The sequence below is a fragment of the Adiantum capillus-veneris genome, chromosome 20 (assembly GCF_014529385.1).
Source record: "Adiantum capillus-veneris isolate H3 chromosome 20, ASM1452938v2, whole genome shotgun sequence".
Lineage (NCBI taxonomy): Eukaryota > Viridiplantae > Streptophyta > Polypodiopsida > Polypodiales > Pteridaceae > Adiantum > Adiantum capillus-veneris.
Window position 1 is genome coordinate 101,077,003 of NC_140950.1, and position 20,821 is coordinate 101,097,823.

General features: G+C 43.5%; 1 protein-coding gene across 1 annotated transcript; it reads right to left on the reverse strand.

Moving 5' to 3' along the window:
* Positions 1–16,686: 16,686 nt before the first annotated feature.
* Positions 16,687–20,551, reverse strand: LOC147432997 (hydroxymethylglutaryl-CoA synthase-like). The gene is made up of 12 exons (XM_086492746.1): positions 20,252–20,551; positions 19,824–19,930; positions 19,291–19,423; positions 19,066–19,209; positions 18,818–18,976; positions 18,655–18,728; positions 18,510–18,585; positions 18,370–18,425; positions 18,148–18,235; positions 17,647–17,787; positions 17,414–17,563; positions 16,687–17,154 (listed from the first exon to the last, which is right to left on the reverse strand). Exons 1-12 carry the CDS (start codon positions 20,321–20,323, stop codon positions 16,963–16,965), a joined length of 1,392 nt encoding a protein of 463 aa, XP_086348872.1. The 5' UTR covers positions 20,324–20,551; the 3' UTR covers positions 16,687–16,962.
* Positions 20,552–20,821: the final 270 nt, after the last annotated feature.

The window sequence follows — 20,821 nt, forward strand, 5'->3', positions numbered from 1 at the left end:
GCATAATTATCACAAGAAAGCATCCACATTGTGCCCGTACTTATTGTTGGAATTAGGGTTGCAGAGAAACACAAAAAGCTTGGAGAAGACGAAGAAAGCTCAAGGCACACAATAGAGAGTGTGTTACTTAGTGTGCAATGGAAAGATAGATAGCCCTAGAGTGATGGGCGTATATACAATGCACGGGGAAAAAAACCTTCTAAAGAGGGAAAAAATGCCCCGGCGGTCCTAGTGTGTTCACACACATCACTACCACATGTATATGGTAACAAATCCCCCCTGGAGTGATGTGGTGAACGAGAGCTGGCACATGAGTAAAGGGAAGTGCCATGCCCTGAGGACAGGCTCAGTCCACAAAGGGGAGTAAGCCCAAATCTTTGCGGAAAGCTTCAAGCTTCTCACGAGACAATGCCTTTGTGAAAAGATCTGCAAGGTTGTTCTGTGTTGGCACATAAGCCAAGCTGATCTCTACTGCTGAGAGCCTCTCCCTGACATAGTGGTAATGCACCTCAATGTGCTTTGTGCGAGCATGAAAAACTGGGTTCCTCGCAACTGCCAATGCGCTCTGACTGTCAGTGTAGATAGTGTTGGCAGTGTCCTGTCCAACACCCAAATCATCCATAAGGCGTCTGAGCCATGCACACTCAACCGTAGCTGTGAAGACTGCCCTGTACTCAGCCTCACAACTCGAAGTGGCCATAGTAGGTTGCTTCTTGCTCAACCATGATATACATGAACTTCCAAGCATGAAACAAAAACCTGATGTGGACACTCGCGTGTCAAAACAACCAGCCCAATCTAAGTCCGAAAAAGCATTAAGTCTGGCGGCAATGATCCCCCCTTGGGATAAAACAAGCCAAGATGTAAAGTGCCACTAAGGTAGCGCAAAAACCTCTTAGCAGCCTACCAATGCTTAGACCCTGGGCTATGCATAAATCTGCTGACCTGTGAGACTGCAAACTGAATATCCGGCCTCGTGTTGCATACATAAATGAGGCAGCCAACAGCAGCTTGGTAAAGAGTGACATCAGCAGGATCGCCATCATCATGTAGACTCAACTTCAAACCTGTTTCCATGGGAATGGCAATAGGTTTGCAATCCTCAAGTCCAAACTTACATAGCAATGTCTCTATGTAACTTTTTTGACACAAGGCAATACCACCATCACACTGCTTAAACTGTATACCAAAGTAATGATGCAACAGCCCCAAATCTTTCATCTTGAAAGTAGCATTCAAATCAGCCTTAAATTCAGCAATATGTCTCTCATTTGGTCCAGTGATCAGCAAATCATCAACATAAAGAACCACGATGAGAAATACATCACCCTCACGCTTTACATACAATGTACTTTTTGTTGGACTGTTACGAAAGCCTTGTTTGACCAAATGAGTGTCAGCTTTCTCATACCAAGCACGAGGAGATTGCTTCAACCCATACAAAGCCTTGTTACATTTGCGCACTTTGTCCTCTTGTCCTTTTATGACAAAACCGCGAGGCTGCGTTACATAAACTTCCTCAAATATGTCACCATTCAAGAAAGCAGTAACAATGTCTGATTGATGTACATCCCAACCAAAATGAGCTGCCAATGCATATAGAAAACGTACAGTAGTCATACGACAACTGGGAGCAAAAGTCTCTTCATAATCTATGCCTTTTTGTTGTGCATAACCCTTTGCAACAAGTAGAGCCTTATGGCGATCGATCTCACCATCCGGTTTGCGTTTCAACTTGTAAACCCACTTCGTACCAATGGCCTTTTTGCCAGCAGGCAAATCACATAAATTCCATGTGTCATTTTCTATAAGTGCATCATATTCTGATTGCATGGCAGCCATCCAATTTTCTGAATTCTGTGCTTCATCAAAAGTCAGAGGCTCCTCAACATCATGTAAACTAGACCCAGCCAAAGCATAACAATCTGATGCATAAGATGCATGGCGAGAGCCTGAACGAGTACGACTAGAGAAAGGTGCATCCAATTTACTGTCACGCAAAGTGTGCACCAGCCATTTTGGCATACCTCTAGCCTGCTCATTTTCAGCCCTTTCCTCATCAAGTACATCATGTACATCTGCATCAGTAATAGGCTGATCTAAAACATTTTGAGAAACCCCCATAGGCTGTACATTTGCCTCATTGGAACTTACATTCGTATTTCCACCACTGAAAAGAGGCAACAAAGTGTCATAACTGTCCTGTGAGCTTACATTACTGTCTCTAGTACATGACAGCAAGGGCTGAACAGAATCTTCCACAAACACTACATCCCGAGAAACCAGAATACGTTTTGTTTGCGGATGATACAACCTGTAACCTTTGCTTTCAGCACTATAACCAACAAAAATACATTTGACAGCCTTATCATCCAATTTTCTGCGCTGCACTTGTGGCACCAAAGAATATGCCAAACAGCCAAAAACACGCATGTGCTCAATAGAAGGCTTTCTATCATGCCATGCTTCATATGGAGTAATAGACTGCAAAGCTTTCGTAGGACACCTGTTTAGGACATAAGTGGCACACATGATGGCCTCAAGCCAAAAAGAATGCGGTAAAGCTTGACTTTTGACCATACATCGTGCCATTTCCGTCAGTGACCTATTTTTCCTCTCAGCAACACCATTTTGCTGAGGCGTATAAGGCACTGTACATTAGTGTTTTATCCCACGACTAGCCAGAAATGCATTAAATTCATGAGACATATACTCCCCCCCTCAATCGAAACGGAGGGTGGCCATAGTACATTTGGAGACATTTTCAGCCATAGCCAGAAATTGTTTGAAGCACATAAAAACTTCGGACTTTGCTTTAAGCGGAAATACCCATGCATGCCTGGAGTAGTCATCAATGATAGTCACGAAGTACAGGTAATTGCCCCCAAGGACGGAGTTTGCATGGGCCCACAAACATCACTATGCACAAGCTGCAACCTGCATGTGGCCCGAACTGAACCATCCTTTGGAAACTTAGAACGCTGCATCTTACCCAAAATACAGCCTTCACAAACATGTTTGACAGGTGCTTCAAGAGGCGGCAAAGAAGCAACCATATCAGATTTCTGCAAACGCAGCAAACTGGCAAAATTCAGATGACCAAAACGTGCATGCCAAAGTTTTGCATCTGAAATAGCCCTTGAATCTACAACAGCATTTGCAAAATTATGTCCACACTTGTCATACAAAGTGAGCTTATACAACCCACGGCACAGAAGCCCAGATGCAACAATTTCATCACCAAAACTGAGATCATGAACTGTACATCTGTCATCCACAAATTTGACTACAAGTCCAAGTCTAGCAAGTGCGGATACAGTCAAGAGATTCTTCTTGATCCCAGGTACATAAAGTGCATCAACAAGTGTGAAAGAACTGCCATTAGCAGCAATAAGCACAATCTTTCCAACTCCTTGAACTGGATAAGAGGCATTGTTGGCACAAGTGACTGAATTCCCATGAGGGACAGACTTGAGAGAGGTAAACAATTCACGATGTGAGGTAATGTGCTTTGTAGCACCACTGTCGAAATACCACACATGTGAATCTGCAGCAACTGACAAGCATGCATCATGGACAGCAGGATTGTAAGTGCACTCTGCGCTAAAAGCCCATTCTGCATCAACATCAGCATTACAGTCTCCTTTCACAGAAGACTCAACAATGGCTGCATTTGTAGTGGAACCAGCATTTGCAGTGGAACCACCCTCTTTCTTCTTAGCCTCTTTGGCCTTCAACTTAGGACACGACTTGATCAAGTGATCATTGGCTTTACAATAATGGCAACGCATCTTCTTTTTGCCCTTATCACCAGAATTACCAGACGAAGTACTGCCAGCAGAAGCATTAGGAACATAATTTTTTCCACTCGCATCAGGACCATAAGAAGTGGCTGCATTACTGTTACCACCCTTTCTTTGAGAAGCAATAAAAGCCTGTTCAATTGCACGCTTCCTAGTCCTGTTTTTTCTAGAAAGTGACTCTTGCAACAACAATGTGCATAATGCATCAAACTTGACAACTTCAGGATTTCCTTGGGTCATCAGTCTCCAAGTACTAGCAAAAGTCTGGTAGGAATCTGGTAAGGCATCAAGAACAGTCTGCACAAGGGAACTGTCTGAAATGACTTCACCTGCAGAAATAAGTTGCTCATTGATATCCTTGACACTAGCAAGGAAAGTGTCCATATCATCTTCCTCATGCATAATCTTCGACTCCAGCTCTTTACGCAGCAAAGCAATTTTAGCCTCATTGCGGCTTGCATAAAGACCTGCTAGAATATCCCAAGCCTGTTTTGCAGATTTTGCTGAACGGATGTGAGGAACAATGGTGCGCTTCACAAACAACGCAATCAATGCATGAGCCTGCACATCCTTAACATCCCAATGAGCTTGTTCTATCGTAGGCAAAACAACTCTAACAGTTGCAATCCTTGCAGCAAGACCTCTAGCATCCTCAACATCGCCTACATCCTCAGAACCAGGACGTACATCAATGCCCTGCACAATGTTCCAGACACCCTTTGACACAAGAACATGTTGCATCATATAAGCCCACATAGGGTAGTTGTCCCCATCCAACCTGTCCTCAGCAGCAAACATCTTGAACACATCTGTGTTATTGTTGTCAGCCATGGTAAATGTTGTACCTGATGTGAAAACTGCCCGAAAATAGGAGAAACGGAGCGGGAACAACCTATGCTATATAGCACAAACCGTAGAAGACTGTAAGGCACCTGTTATGCAGAAAACGGCACTGACAGAAATTCTGCACAAAATGACGAAATAGCCTGTGCAGTACTGCCTGTAGTGGAAACGGAGGCTGAAATGAGCCCAAATCAAAATTCTGAGCAGAACAAGCTCTTCAAGATTTCCCAAAATTTTTGTCAACCTGCGAACGCTCGCCAATGCTCACTCAAATCGAAGAAAGTGAGCAGGCGTGTGCTGGAGCAGCTGGCAACTAAGCCTGGGAGGACGTGACATGCTCTGATACCAATTGTTGGAATTAGGGTTGCAAAGAAACACAAACAGCTTGGAGAAGACGAAGGAAGCTCAAGGCACACAATAGAGAGTGTGTTACTTAGTGTGCAATGGAAAGATAGATAGCCCTAGAGTGATGGGCGTATATACAATGTACGGGGAAAAAACCTCCTAAAGAGGGAAAAAATGCCCCGACGGTCCTAGTGTGTTCACACACATCACTACCACATGTATATGGTAACACTTATCCACGTGCAAGTATTGACCCCATTCGACCTCCTGACACCACTAGATGCCATCTGACGCACCTGCTTACCTCATGTCATCGGCCCGCGGATAGTTTCCTCGAGAAGTTTTACGCGCTACCAACTCCTCATTATTATAGAAAAAACACACTGTTACTGGTGATAGTGAAAATCAATGCACTATGTACATGTTGTCCTACCTGTACACATGTGGGCCCTACATAACCACCTGGCTCTGGAAAATGGGCAATCCTTTATTCGATGCACCATGCATGTGTATATACATATGTGCAATCCCTTGCTCCAAAAAAATCCTGACATAATTTGCCCATCCCCTAGCCTGCTAGATCATTCATGATCAGCCCAGCAACAAAAAGAGATATGAGACTCGCCGTGTCACAGCTCTCCTCATCCCTCACCAACACTGCTTCCTCCATAGACAACTCATCTTGCTCCACCATCATTAACCTGGCATGATATAATTTAAGACGCAATCCATTTACCCTTGACTTATGTAGAATCCCATCCAGGTTAGCCAACTGATAAGTACCATTTGGAAAACACTCCACTACCTTGAAAGGGCCTTCCCACTTAATTTGAAACTTCTTTTGGAAGGTGTTGTCCAGCTTGCTATTGTAGCGCAAAACCAAGTCATGCTTCTTGATACCCTTATTTTAACCTTTTCATTTATCTTTGCCAAAGCCTCATCCTGCATCTGCCCATAATGTTCCAATGCACTCATCCTATCCAGCTGAACCTCTTGTAACTGTAAGAGCCTCTCTTTGAATGCATCACTAGGCGGCCCAAGAAACTTTTCTAGCATCTTTACTGCAGGCAACTCTACCTCCACAGGCAATAGTGCTTCCTTTCCATACACCAAATGAAATGGAGTAAACCCTGTACCTGTCTTCACCGAAGTACGGTAAGCCCATAATGCACTAGGAAATTCCAAATCCCAATTCTTTCCTTGGTGCTCTGTCACTTTAGAAAGAATTTGTACCAACTCACCATTGAATTAAACCAAACTAAACCAAACTCCTGGATTCCTTTGTCCATCAAAAGAAATGCAACATTAGCATCCTCATCACTGCTGGTAGTACTATCACTGTCCTCGTCAGACATTGTGGAATAGTCTTCATTACTAGACTCATCTTCATCTTCATAAAGCTCCTCCAATCGTTTCCTTGTGTCCATATTATAAAGCTTCTTGGCACCTGTCTGTCCATAGAGGCTAATCATACCACGTCACCAATCTTGAACAGCTCCCACTGCACGTAACCATGGTCTACCCAGTATAATAGGATATTCTCCCAACCCTGCTGGCATCACATGAAAATCAACCACCGCCTTTGCATCATATGCCTCCACTTCTAAGCTCTTTACAACACCCAAACATTTTACTTTTTGATGGTTTGCCAATCTAATCCGGAAACCTGACACCCCAGTCAATGTGAGACCCATCTTCTCAACGCATGAGTGTGTTATGACGCATATTTGGGCTCCGCCATCAACATAACCTTGTCCTAGATTTTTTCTTTTGTGCCACACATCTACTATTGGACAAATTTCTGGTAGCTCATCCATCGCCAACACCTTCATTGAACCTCTCTCTGAGTCTTTCTCCATTGGGTTAACCATCCTCTTCCACTGTCTCTTTAGCTTAGGCACCATCTCTATAAGCTGCCCAAAAGTAACATCTGACTTCCTGCTTGTCAGATCCTCCTTCAAGTCATAGCTTAATTGCCCATCCCCTAGTGGAAAATGTGAAACATGAAACTTGCGACGAGCCCTCCTTTTTCTCTTGGCCTTGATATCCTCACCTTCATGGCTCTTTCCTTTCTTCTTACTAGGACCTAGGGCACTTCTTCCTTCCTTTTCCTCTGTGGTTCTCTTCCCAATAGGCATCACTAATGTATCCTCTAGCTTTGATGCCTTCTCCAAGGTGACTACACTGATCACTTTTGTCTTTCCCTTTTCCTCCTGTGTTAATCCATTGGTTCCTTCATCTCCCTTAATTTCAATGCCATAATCATTTGACCTAGTTAGCACATGTCTTGGCAATGGATACATGTCTTCCCCCATCCTTGGTAGCTTATTACATTGCGGGCTGATGTGTCCCAACTCTCCACAATTATAACATGTGGGTGTCTGCCTCCAGAACCTACCATTACTTTGTCCAGCACCATTCCTAAGTCTTTCTTCACCTCCTGGCTGATTTGCAAACCTCCCTCGACCTCGATTATTTCCCACTTGACCAAGCATGTTTAGGCTGAGATTCTTCATTAAATCTACCACTTGCCTCATATCTTGCCTTAACCCATCATCTTGCACTGCTGTGGTGACCACTGCTGGCATAACCTGAGGAGTAACAGAAACCACTGGTTCATGATGAACCCCTAGCATGCGACCTTGTAAAGAGTCTATAGGCTAAAATTTAGACCTCATGGGCAAAGACTCCACCCCTAACTGGCTCATTTTCCTCAACTTCCACTCTTTGTTCCTTGCCACCTCTAATGCATCTTCATATGTCCTAGGCTTCTTTAGCTCCACTCTCCAACGTATATTCTCCCAAAGACCAGCCAAGAACCTATCCTTCTTCATCATGTCAGGCGGGGGTACTTGCAGTGCTAAGGCCTTGCACATCCTCTCCCATGCCAATGAAAACTTACATATGTACGCATCTACTGGCTCACCTTCCTTTTGCACAAAACCTTGTACTTCTTGCCACACTTTGTCAAGATCTTCTATCTTCACAAATTCCACTTCCAACCCATGCCGTAGATTGTCCCAACTCAACCTTACGGGTGGATCAGCCACACGCAGCTCCTCTTCAAATGCTTTGAACCAAACTTGTGCATCACTCTTCAAACAAATTTGGAGAAGACGTAACATCTGCGCCGGGTCATGAATCTGGTTGCTAATGCAGGCAACCTCCATCTTTTCCAAAAGTCTTCCACATCTTCATCACTTCTTCCATGAGACTCCGGATAAGAGAAATCCATGACTACCCAAGTTCCGATGCTTTGAGAACCCCTTCAAACACACGTGCAAGAACCCAAAACTTTTGACTGACTCAATTCCCAGAGACTTCAATGGAGCTCAACTTTAGATAAGGACAAACACATGCACATCAAATGAGTTTTCATAGTTAATCGGAATTACAACAGGCAAAGGACATTCCAGTATCTCCCTTAATCTTCTTGGCCCGAACATAAAGACTATGCGCTGTAGGAAAAAAATCTTCCTGGACACATGAACATTTATCTGGATTCTCTGAGTTAAATGAAAAGGAGTGAATTGAGGGCCATTTTGATCATCCATGAAAGTCAACCATGCAGCTCCCAAGAAAGCACACCTGTCTTATCCTCTGATTTTGCCAAAATTTTAGCAGCATAACATCATAAATGGCTTAAAAGACCAAAAGACTAGCCATCATAACTTGGAAAAATTTTGACAGAGTTTCCCCAGAAGTAGAGTAGTGAGAACCCAAAATATAGACTGTATATGTATGCATAAACTGCCAACAATAGAACCCGAGCATCAATTAGGAATCACTAGTACCTAGCCTATGGCAAGGTCATCAAAAGGGTGCTCCAGCTACCTGTATCACCGAAAGGATCTCCACATTTGAGAATCCCCTAGCTCAATAAAACCTCACGCTATCGACCCTCACACGAAGGCTTATGCAAATCTTGTATAGTCGAGTCTCAGAAATGACTATCTTCCAGACCAAGTCTCAGAAATGGCTGGGACTGACAAATAAAACCAAGTATGGCTGCACAAAGGCGTACAATGGCAATTCCCACAAGTAACGTACAATACCAGTAGACAATGCGCTCAAACAGGCGCCAAATGATGCATACCCACAACAACTACAAGTGACACCACTGCTAGTATATCAGTGTACTCCAGTTACCGTACCTGTGTGAATCACCTGTACCTGTACGTGTCCCTGTAACCTGTAACCTGTAGTCTGCAATCCCAAATCTCGAAGCTTGAAGATCAAAGGAGAAGGTACTCGAAGAAGATCCTCCGTGGGGGCACCAAAAGAATGTGAGCGGGATGGCAACACACAGAACGCCTCTATACTGACCCGACACACACTCTTGGAAGGATATACACACACTATGGGTGCCTCGGCTTACACAATCCACCTGGCCGAGACAGGGAACACACCAATGGAGTGAGAGGAGAGAGACTTCCCACTTGCCCACTCAACACAGAGACACACACGCACACACACACCCAAAAACTTAGCTCAAAAGAGGAGAATTTTTTATGTTTAGATACCAATGAGCTTGGGCCAACACCAATGGGGCAAAAAGTTTACACAGTATTTAAGAAATACACCAGATACAACCACAAAGTTAAGCAGAGGCTTCACTCACTGGAGAAGATTACACAGAAAAATAGCAAAAAAAGAGTGAGGAATTTTGCAAAATGGACAGCGCCATTGCATCTGAAACGGCCCAAAACCCCAGTCTACAATGTCAAAGTTCTCAAATCCGACCTCGAATGAGCAGTTTGCGGCCAAAACAGGCTCCAAAATGAGCAAAAACACAGTTGCGGTTGTTCCTCCTCTCTTGTCCACGTTTTTTCTGGTCTTCTCTCTGTTTTTTCAGTTCCCACACTTAGCTTTATTACTTGGGCACCCTTGGCCTTTTAGATGACCTCAAACGGACCCCGAACAGGCCAAAAACTAACCTCGCAGTGCATAGATGTCACCTTTTTGCATCATCCGCACACCTGGCACTCAGCTTTTCTCAATAATGCATCCCACAACCACGTGAAGTGGCCCCAAAATATGGTCCTCATGATGAACTTTTCGCATAATTATCACAAGAAAACATCCACGTTGTGTTCGTACTTATCCACGTGCAAGTATTGACCCCATTCGACCTCCTGACGCCACTAGATGCCATCTGACGCACCTGCTTATCTCATGTCGTCGGCCCGCGGATAGCTTCCTCGAGAAGTTTTACGCGCTACCAACTCCTCATTATTATAGAAAAAACACACTGGTACTGGTGATAGTGAAAATCGATGCACTATGTACATGTTGTCCTACCTGTACACATGTGGGCCCCACATAACCACCTGGCTCTGGAAAATGGGCAATCCTTTATTCGATGCACCATGCATGTGTATATACATATGCGCAATCCCTTGCTCCAAAAAACTCCTGACAGCGTATAAAAGTCAAGTCACACCATGTGCGAGCAAGGGGAGTGGGGAGGAGGATGCCAGCAGGTCGCACCCAAAAGAGTTTGCAAGTGATTGTTTTGCAAGAAGGTGGAGAGAATCAAGCTGTATGGGAGGTTTTCTAGTGGAGGAAACTCTTCGTGAATTTCGGTGAAAGAGGCTTTTGCAGAAAAATAGCTTAGTACCAAGCCTTTTCAAGGTACTAATGGAACAACAACAAGGTTTCTACAAATCTAGACAAAAACTTGGGATTGCTTTATTTGGTTCTTGCAGCACACAATAGGTGTGACCCAACTCTAAGCTTTGCTATGATTTAAGAACTCCAAAAACTCCTCAAACCAGTCCCTGGCGCCACGGACTGGTTTGAGGAGTTTCAAGAGAGAGAGAGAGCTCCAAGGTTCTATTGCGAGTGGGTTTTTGTTCCTGTCGAGTCTGGCGCGAATGGTGGGTATATTATTCTCCAACTAGAAGCAGGGTTTGTGTGGCAATGAGCTTATGCAGGAACCCATGTAGAGAAAGGTGAGATCAAGGGTCGTTAAGTTACGGTGCACTCAACGAGGACAACACTTGATCCTACCTACGTCTGGCCACTCCTATTACTTTGCATGATTGCTTAGGAACCAGAGGATCATGCCTTGTGCACATGGAGGTTGTTTCTACCCCTCACATTGGTTATGGTGCCCTCAGTGACTTTAGAGTTGCTATACCATCTATTGTCCAAGAGTTCCAGAACGTACTAGCTACACTATGCACCTTGGAGCCTCTCTCTCTCTCTCTCTCTCTCTCTCTCTCTCTCTCTCTCTCTCTCTCTCTCTCTCCCTCCCCAGGTATGTAACGGAAGAGATTTTGGATTTAAAATTGGACTTGAATTTGGAATTTGGTTTATCATGATTGGTCGTCGACACTGTGTATGCAATTGGACTTGAGATTTATGATAATTGATTATTGAACGATGAGAGTAACCAATGATGTCCTAATACACTAGAATATGACATATACTGCTTATTGTAGTGGTGTGGGACACTAGAATATGTAGTGTGTGGATGGCGGCATGTATAAGAAAATTCAGTTATTTAAGTTCATGAATTTTTCTTTTAACATATAATATTTTTGACACAGAATGTTAACCGTTGTTTTTGACAAGTATGATTTGCAAATTCTTATCTTAGCAAAACTGAGGATATTTGTGTTTCAATAGAGAGGTATGTAATGGAAATGGATAAACTTGTATTTATTGCATTTGAAAAAGCATAAATGATGGAGGGACTATGTGAAAGGATAGCACATTTATGAATGTTTTATTATTAAATTTCTCTTTATGAGCTATGCTTATTGTACGCCTGGGTGGACAAATTATATTCATTTTGAGCATTCAAGAGATCTAAAAATAAATACGTGCAAGAGAAAAATAGTCACTCTTGCACGGGGGAGAGATTGCGCCCAGTGGCTATGTTATTCTTCTCTCCTCTCTTGTCATGTCGGTTTAGCATTCCACTCTTGGAGGTGCACCCACATGTACTTCCGTACTCTATCTCACTCTCTATTTCTCTCATGTCAACCTTGCTTTGGATTGCGTGCATCTATAGTCTTTTGGATATGCATATCTATTATTTAATGGTTTGTAGTATGCTACTTTTTATATTTTGCAGGGCCCTCTGCCCTCCGGCTGTTGCATATAGGGTCTAGGCTATACATAGTTTCATGGATAAATTTACGTACAATAAGCTTGGGAGATTTGACTTCTACACATCTTTGTTTTGTCGTACTCAAACCACCTATTCCATCAATAGATACTAACTCATCCACTACATGCCTAGCACAAGCATCCATGATTGCGCCAATGCACTTGATCATATCTCCTTCTTTAATGGTGGTCTTACTACCACATATAAAAATTCTTACATTTTCATTCTCAAGATTTAGATCTATTCCTCTCATGATACTATAAAATTCTACCATTTTCATATATTAAATCTTGTTTTATCCACATGCAATTTCATCCACAGTCATTACTGGTCATCCTATCTTATCCACTAGCAATTCACACACTTCGTCTGTTTTTAGTTAGATCACAAACCTTGTTCTTGGTGTTGATAACAACTTGTTAAGATAGGATATTCTCATGTATTCATGGAAGTTCATATCCTAATGGTTGCTCATCCAGTCGAAATGTTGAAAAAAATTGCATGGAGTGGCTTATACATTCTGCATCAATTGACTTAGTGTATCCCATGAACCGAGAAAGTCGCCTATGGAGCTTGCACAATATCATGAAGTTGTTGTTTTGATCTCCTTGAGTAGGCATTTAGGTTCTCCTCCTTGACAAGGAAGCGGTAGTATCATATTCCAACTGAGTTTTAGTGAGTCTACTTTTTTAATACTAAATGACTCAAAGCTTTTCCCCGATGGTTTTGCATCACACTATACCATGTAATCTTTCGGAAGTTGCAATGATTAATACTTATTTTGTCACCTCCTCTTAAAGTATAATAACCATTTTTTCCACGTTTAGAAAATACATTTACCATACTCACATATTCTTCTTGTTTTTAATTACTACCAAGCTATTTTACATATATAATTAGAGGTCCTTTACTATTTTCTTTGTAGAACCCTTCAAACATAAATTCTCAAAGAGGGCATAATGAAAATTGTACTATCTTTAAACAAAATAAGTTATCCATTTTTATATAAGCTTTTTGCTCCTCGCAAACTTTTCTCTATCTATCCAGTAAGTATTTGCAAAGTTTTTTAAAATTTGTAACCATGAAGGCGAAAAAATAGTTCCCTTTTGCTAACTACTAGGGACGCTCGGTCATTGTGAGATACAAGAGCTACTAACTACAACTCAATCTCTGTTAATAGCGAGATCCTCTCAATAACTGTGAGTTCCATCTGGCAAGGATTAATAATTTGACTTATTTGGAAGGGTGCAAGCCCAAAAGAAGCCTACCGTCAACTACAGCTTTGTTCCCTTGCACCATGGACTAAGGATTCGCTGGTGCTATAGGTACGACATCAGAACTTTGCGTATTCCACTCTGGTCGGGCCATCTATCACTTATTACACAAAAAAGACAATCAAGGTGATAATACTAAAATCAAACAAAATCACTTGGTTATTAGTCACAAAACGAAAGAATTTACCAACTAACCAATAGAGAAAAAGGTAATAATATGTGGGATCATGCATCTATCCACCTAGAAACACATCCTGGTGCACAGGCAACTATTATTGAAAAAAAAACACACACTTTTACTATACCACTTGCAAGTGATTAAGAAGAGGGCAACTAGAGAGTAATAACAATGAGGAGATCCAGTTAAGGTTAGAAAGTAAGAAAAAAAATGATGTACAGGTCCGTAACACACCCGTATACATATGCACTTGACTGATTGTAACTATCCTTCATATGCTTATTCAGAGGGAGGTGTTGTTGGGGGACGTCACTCACAGACAGTCACAAATGGACTTCCGACGCCTGGTGCGGCGGAAGAAGAGGGCTTTTTTGCTAGACTCGAGCAAGATCTATATCAGCTATTCTTGAGTCAAGACTCGCGTGAGGCGTGGCGGCTCTTTCATGAGCACTCCCCCCCCCCCCCCCTGCTATTTCCTCCACAGAGACCTGGGGTCAGTACGCATCATCTTTATACACAGTACCTGGACAGCCGCCCCTCCCCAACCCCCCCGACCCATGCCCATATACATGTGTCTTTTTCACTGCTGAGATGGTGAAGAAAGCCATTGACAGGATGAAGACTGGGAGAGCATATGATCATGAGGGCCTAGTAGTTGAGCATTTCATGCATGCCAAAGACCTACTAGCAGAGCTTCTAGCAGTTATGTTTAACCGTGCCATGTGTGAGGGCCTACCGGACACTTGGAGCCTATCTACAATCGTACCTATCTTCAAATCAGGAGACCCCATGGAGCCTGGGAATTATCGCACTATTATGATTGGGCACACACTGGCACGGTTGTATGCATCCATTCTTGAGCAACAGCTGAGTAGATGGGCAGAGAGGGAAGGAATACGTGCAATTGGGCAGGCAGGATTCAGGAGAGGCTTCTCTACTCTTGACCATATCCTAACACTCAGGGCCATCATCGAGGAAGGCAGATCTCATGGGAGACGGATCTATTATAGCTTTGTGGACTTCCGCAAAGCTTTCAACATGGTACCCAGAGCTGGACTGATGCGCAGATTGCTGGAAATGGGAGTACCCACAGAACTCATTTGGGGGAACATGGCATTGTACAGATCAATAGTAGGGCATGTACGCACCCCGGAGGGACTTTCTACACCGGTTCACTCCACTATTGGGGTGAAGCAGGGCTGCCCGCTCTCTCCCACTCTTTTTGGTATGTATGTGGATGAGATTTCTGACTACATTGACAGCGATGGGGATAAAGGTGCTCAGTTGGCAGGGACATGGATTCCACTTTTGTTATATGCTGATGACATAGTGTTGATCTCCGAATCCCCAGAGGGAATGCAACATCAATTGGATGCTCTGCATACGTTTGCCCACGAAAGTGGTTTGTCTGTCAACCTGGGGTTATGGTGTTTAATACCACCCCACAATGGATCAGGAGGTCAGCACCTACACTCACATACGGCCAGGAGACTGTGGAGTACACAAACGCTTACACTTACCTTGGAGTGGTTTTTAGCGGACCTACATTCTCACTCAAAAGAGCAGCAGAAACCAGACTTACTAGAGCCCACGCAGCATTGGGTAGATTGGAGAGGATGTGTTCGCAGGTTCAGTTTCAGGAACCCCGGACGAAGCTCTGGCTCTTTGACACCTTGGTGGCTTCAGCATTGCTCTACGGAACCGAGATATGGGGACCTTCACTGGATCACCACAGGAGGACGGGTCGCTCAGACGGATGGGGGAACATGGAGAAACCTCTCGTCTCTATGATCTCGCGGCTCATTAGAGCCAAGGCATCAATACCACGGGCCATTATCCGAGCAGAGCTAGCGGCCCCCCCACTTGTGGTGGAGGCGCTCACCAGATCAGTCTCCTTCATAACCCGCACATGGGAACTTCCTAGAGACAAATATGCTCGCATAGCACTTGAATCCTCTCGACAGTTAGCCATACAAGGAGATACAACATGCTGGTATGGGGAGATGACATCATGGTTTCAGGCACATGGGTCCAGCATAGACCGGTTGCCACCATTCCATTACTCATTGGATGCACCATCTCTCACTCTTACACAGTCAGAGATCACCAAGCTCATACGCCAAGACTTGACCCAACTAGACACCAGAAGGACATGTATACAACCAGCACAGGAATTGGGCACAAAGATGGATTTCTACAAAGACCACCTTCTCCAGTTTACGGAAGATGGTTTTGTGGCGAGACCTAGATACATGGATACCCACTTGTCTCATGGGATATGATGTGCTATTGGCCAGTTACGCACATCTTCTCACCAGTTGCGGATTGAGATTGGGAGATACAGCGGAGTACCAGCAAAGGACAGGACATGCCCCTTGTGTAACATGGAACTTGAGACAAATCTACACTATACATGTTGCTGCCCCGTCTACTACGAGATACGAGGCCGCTTCCATTGCTTGTTCAGAGAAGGTTTTGGACCACTCTCAAGAATCATGGGATACGAAGATCAAAGATGTCTGGGTTTGTTCTTGCTCGAGCTGCGCAGACAGAGAGATAGCCTGATGAATGGTGAGGCTAGCAAATCTCAAAGATGGATCACAAACTTCTTCAGAGCAGACACGGGACAGCCGCATGAGCCACTCCCACAGTGGAGCCCCCCCTCGTCTCACACCAAAGGCACACTGATTGACCGAGCGATTGAATTGGGGAAATCCAGGCACCCGCGACTACGAAGAACTACACAACATCGACGGAGGCTACAACAAAAAATTCAGAGCACGCTGGCCAAGCATGCACGACGCTCGGTCAAACTACTAACCATGGAGGAAATTGATGAGATTCACCAACGACCGATGCTAGATCTCTTGTGATTCAACTATCCCAACAAGCCGCCCATTTTTTACTTAGTCTTTTGCTTGGTTCACATCGATCAACTTAGAACCCCATAGTATATATCTTTGTTTTGTACTATTGTTAGGTTATTTTGCTACTCTGACTTTGTATCAAATCCACCACTTTGTAACTTTCGGGTCTCATAGGTCATTATGGCCTTTTGAAGACGTTAATATAACATTTCATTTCTCTCTCAACATTCGAAATCTGAGACTCTTGTAGCACAAATAAGCAATTCAGATCAGGGACCATATAAAATTTATTAGAATTTTTGCCTACTTTTTAAGGCAATTTGCCCATTACATATGAATCTTACAATAAGGTAAGAGCCGTATTGCCAATCTTCAATCAGTAAAAATTCATGCCTACCTGTCTCAACAATGGAAGCACATAAATACCCAATCCTAAAACCACTCAATGCTGACTATTTCTATTTGAAACTGTGAATTACAGAAGAATGGGTTTCTATGGGAAGAAGATACACTGTATCTCACTACGTATTCTTCAATGCAATACACCATTGGCAGCCGCCTCAGCTTGCTTTACATCATATGATCGCCTGTAAAGTGCATCAACTCCAATAAGGAAGAAGGTTCCTGGTCTTATGTTGCTCATCTTTGCAACAGGCTTGAAATCATTTGCACCATATCGGGTCTCCATGATCTTCATTGTCTTTTCGAACTCTTCAGGTGAAACCTGCAAGAAATGGCACATAGCATTGTCAGAATAGCACAATGCAGAAGCATAGATGTAACACACTCAAATAGCAGACATGTGCGAGAGTAACAGGGGGATACAAAGTAATAATCGTAGGGGCCTTTATATACTTCCCATAGTGCGTTGCCCGCCCATAAACTAGGCACGTTCACATGAGATGCATAACTTTAACAAGCATTTCATCATGATTTGTATGACAGCTGATAACAAACACGAGCTCTACCTCATACATACGTACCGTAATAAATGATTGAATCTTGTTTGCGACATCGAGTGCGGAGCTGATTCTTGACATAGTAAAATGTCCTTCACCTTCTCGAAACCGAATAGAAAAGAGTGTTGAGGCCAACCCACTTCCATAAGAAAACATTAACGTTCGTTTTCCTTCCTGTATGTCAAACCCACATAATCAACTGAAGCAATAGACACACTAGGAAACCGATCATGATAATAAGTATTAGTTTTCCGTACCAGAGCACCAGCTTTCTGGTGAAGGAGAGACACAAGCCCCCCATATAATGACGCACAATACATGTTTCCAACTTGCTTTGGGATTAGTGTAGCAGGCTCAACTTTTGTGGCATAAAGAGGTTTCCCCACTTGCTGAGAAATCTGAAGAGCAGCATTGTGAACCAGTTAAACTACCTTCCGAATTTACTAAGAAATTTTGACTTTCCCTTCAAACATGGCTACTACCATGGCCAGGGGCAGCAAGTTAATAATCATGAAAGAACCCTATATCCCACCATACATCTACACTATATACTGTGCACATCACACAAACAAGTCCCATATGTCCACAACCATGCACATGCACATGTTCGAAATTGGGGACAAACTTCCGGGGCGGTCCATCTAGACCCCAAAACCTTAAAGCGATCGGGACCTCCAGTCTAGCCAATTTGAGTCCTCTTACATGTTGGCAACATTTCAACAGCACACACATTTAAACCAGTTTGGAAAGCTTAAAACCTTCTCCAGATCGCGATTACTGTAGCTCTCCTCCATTCCCACGTTCCGGAAGGGCTCTAGAGCAGCCAAAGCAGTTGCCTCTAAATAGCTGAAGGGATAACCAAAAAAAACAAATCATTCAAGTTCTGTTGCCCTGAAACATCAACAGCTTGATAGCAGCAACTGCCCTAACAATGGAAATCCTTTAAACTTAGAAAAAGTTCCCTTGACAGCTTTCCTTACCTAGCTTGTCTTAAGAAGTCATTGTAGACAAGGCGCCCAAAGCTCTTCTGTACCAACTGCAACACACCCATGTAATGAAAAGAAAGCTCCTGCAGAGAGGAAAACTGTGTTACTTAAAATCCATCCTATGATGGTAATACCTTGTTGTAGGGAGAATGGCAAACAACAAAATCCGCTTCCGACAAAGAAAAAGGCTTTCCTTCTGCCTTCTCAAACCTGGTGTTAAAAACATTGATAAGAAACTCTACCAAGTTTTGCGTTCTTGTTTGAATGCACTAAACATACTTCTCACAGAGGCGACCATAACAGATATCTAATGCCTTTAGATAGCATGTCTGCGACAACTTTCCATCAACCACCTACAAAGAAACCACCACATAATGCAATCAAGAAACATCCCTCCATGTGATTGTGGCAAATACAACATAGAGCACTAAAAGAGACAAACCGGGTATTCGCTAGCAAGCTTGGGCTTGTAGAAGTCATAAACATGGGTCATATGTGTTCCAGTGTACTTCCGCTCCATGACTAGCGGCGCATTAGGCCCAATAAGCATCGCCACAGCTCCAGCTCCCCCTGTTGGACGGGCAGCTCCTTCAGCATACACCTTAAACTCACACACAGTATCAGACTCCAATGACTCCCGCAACATTCATGTAAGCAAGGCTGTAATTCACAGTGTGATAAAATACTTACAGCACTATCGGCTGCGACAACAAGTCCGAACCGGCCATCCCAAGCAGTGCTTTCAACCCAATTCATGCAATTCAGCAAGGCAGCAGTCCCACCATAGCAAGCATTTGTTGAATCTACACCTTCAATGTCGGTATTCCCTGATTTCTGCACAAGAGGTTACTATCAAGTACAAAGGTTTGAACTTAAAAGTCTCCCAATTAAAAATCATATGTAGCATCACAATACCTCAAAGAGTTGCATAATCCAAGTCTTTATAGATTTGCTCTTGTCTACCACAGTCTCACTTCCAACTTCAAGCCGTCCAATTTGACTGGGCTTGACATTGTACTTATGAAGAAGAGATTGAACGACGGTCAAGCTGAGATAGAGCAGCAAACAGCAATCATAAGCCTCTCAGATGTCAATTTTAAGCCAAATCTATAAAATGCAAAGCTTTAGATGGTGAAAACAGTATGTCCATGTTATGTCATCTATAGGAGTGGAGCCAAGTAGCACAGATGGCAGGCATGGATAGGGTGCCTAGAGCACACCGCAAGTGCCATGGTTTAGGGCTAGTACGCCACACAGGATTGTTAGGAGGCCATACATGGCCACAGAGGTGTGTAGCCCAGGCCACCATGGCTTGGATCATGCTTGTCCAGTGACTGGCCAAGTGTGCACAGTCCATTCCATGACTATTAATGCATGGGACCCCCGTGATTGGGCCGGATAGAATTTCTGTACTAAGTTGAAATAAACACTGCATTAGCGTTTTGTACCTCATTGATATGACATCTTCAAGATCTGAGCAAAAAGCCAACCGATCTTGACCCAGCCCAATTGTATATTTTCCTTTGCTCGCACCATCAAAATCCTCCAGAGCATCCTAATCGGCGACACAAGCAGAAACAAATATTATCAGTAATAGTTGCTCAGGAATTTTAGTGTAAGATGTGGGCGGTCAGCATTCATCTACCAAAATACACAAAATGAAATTGGGCTCCTGCAAAATCGTTGCCCACAATCACACACGCAACACAAAGAACACATAGAACATTAAAAATACAAGCACGAGACACACCTACATTGAAGAAAGAGGGAGGATTCCCACAATTCTACATAGTAGATCTCATATATGCATGAAAACAAATCTCTCTCTCTCTCTCTCTCTCTCTCTCTCTCTCTCTCAAAAAGAACATAAGAATACCTGCAGGACAGATGTAGCAGGGAAATAGACATCCAATGCGACAATGCCAACGTTCTGAGGCCTCTCAGCCATGGCGCACAAATTGCCTCGTTAATTTAGACACGCGTAGAAAACAGATCTCTCTCTCTCTCTCTCTCTCTCTCTCTCTCTCTCTCTGTATGTATGTATGAGTGGGTGTAATTCCTGTTAAACCCTGCCGCCCTCTTATAGAAGAAGGCAAAGACCACGGAGGCACAGAGTTCGTCTGGTTTTCTGTCCGAGCCCCCACTTTTCAATTGCGCTAGTCGAGAAAATCTCGCACCATTGTCTGTAAAAACACCAAGTCCTTTTATGTTTCTACAATAGTACGAAGCCTTTACAGGTAGTGACACCATTGGGCTCATTAATCACACACACATGTGCTGTCCAGGGTGTGGTTTGCTAAAGATCCTAATGAGTTCCATCCACCTTGTTGCTAAGTTTCAAGTAGACCCTAGCAAGGTCCATCGTACAATTATAAAAGGGGCAGGGGTTCCCCCCCCTCGGGATTATGTAACACGGGCATGGGAGGGTGGGATCTACAATGGGGGG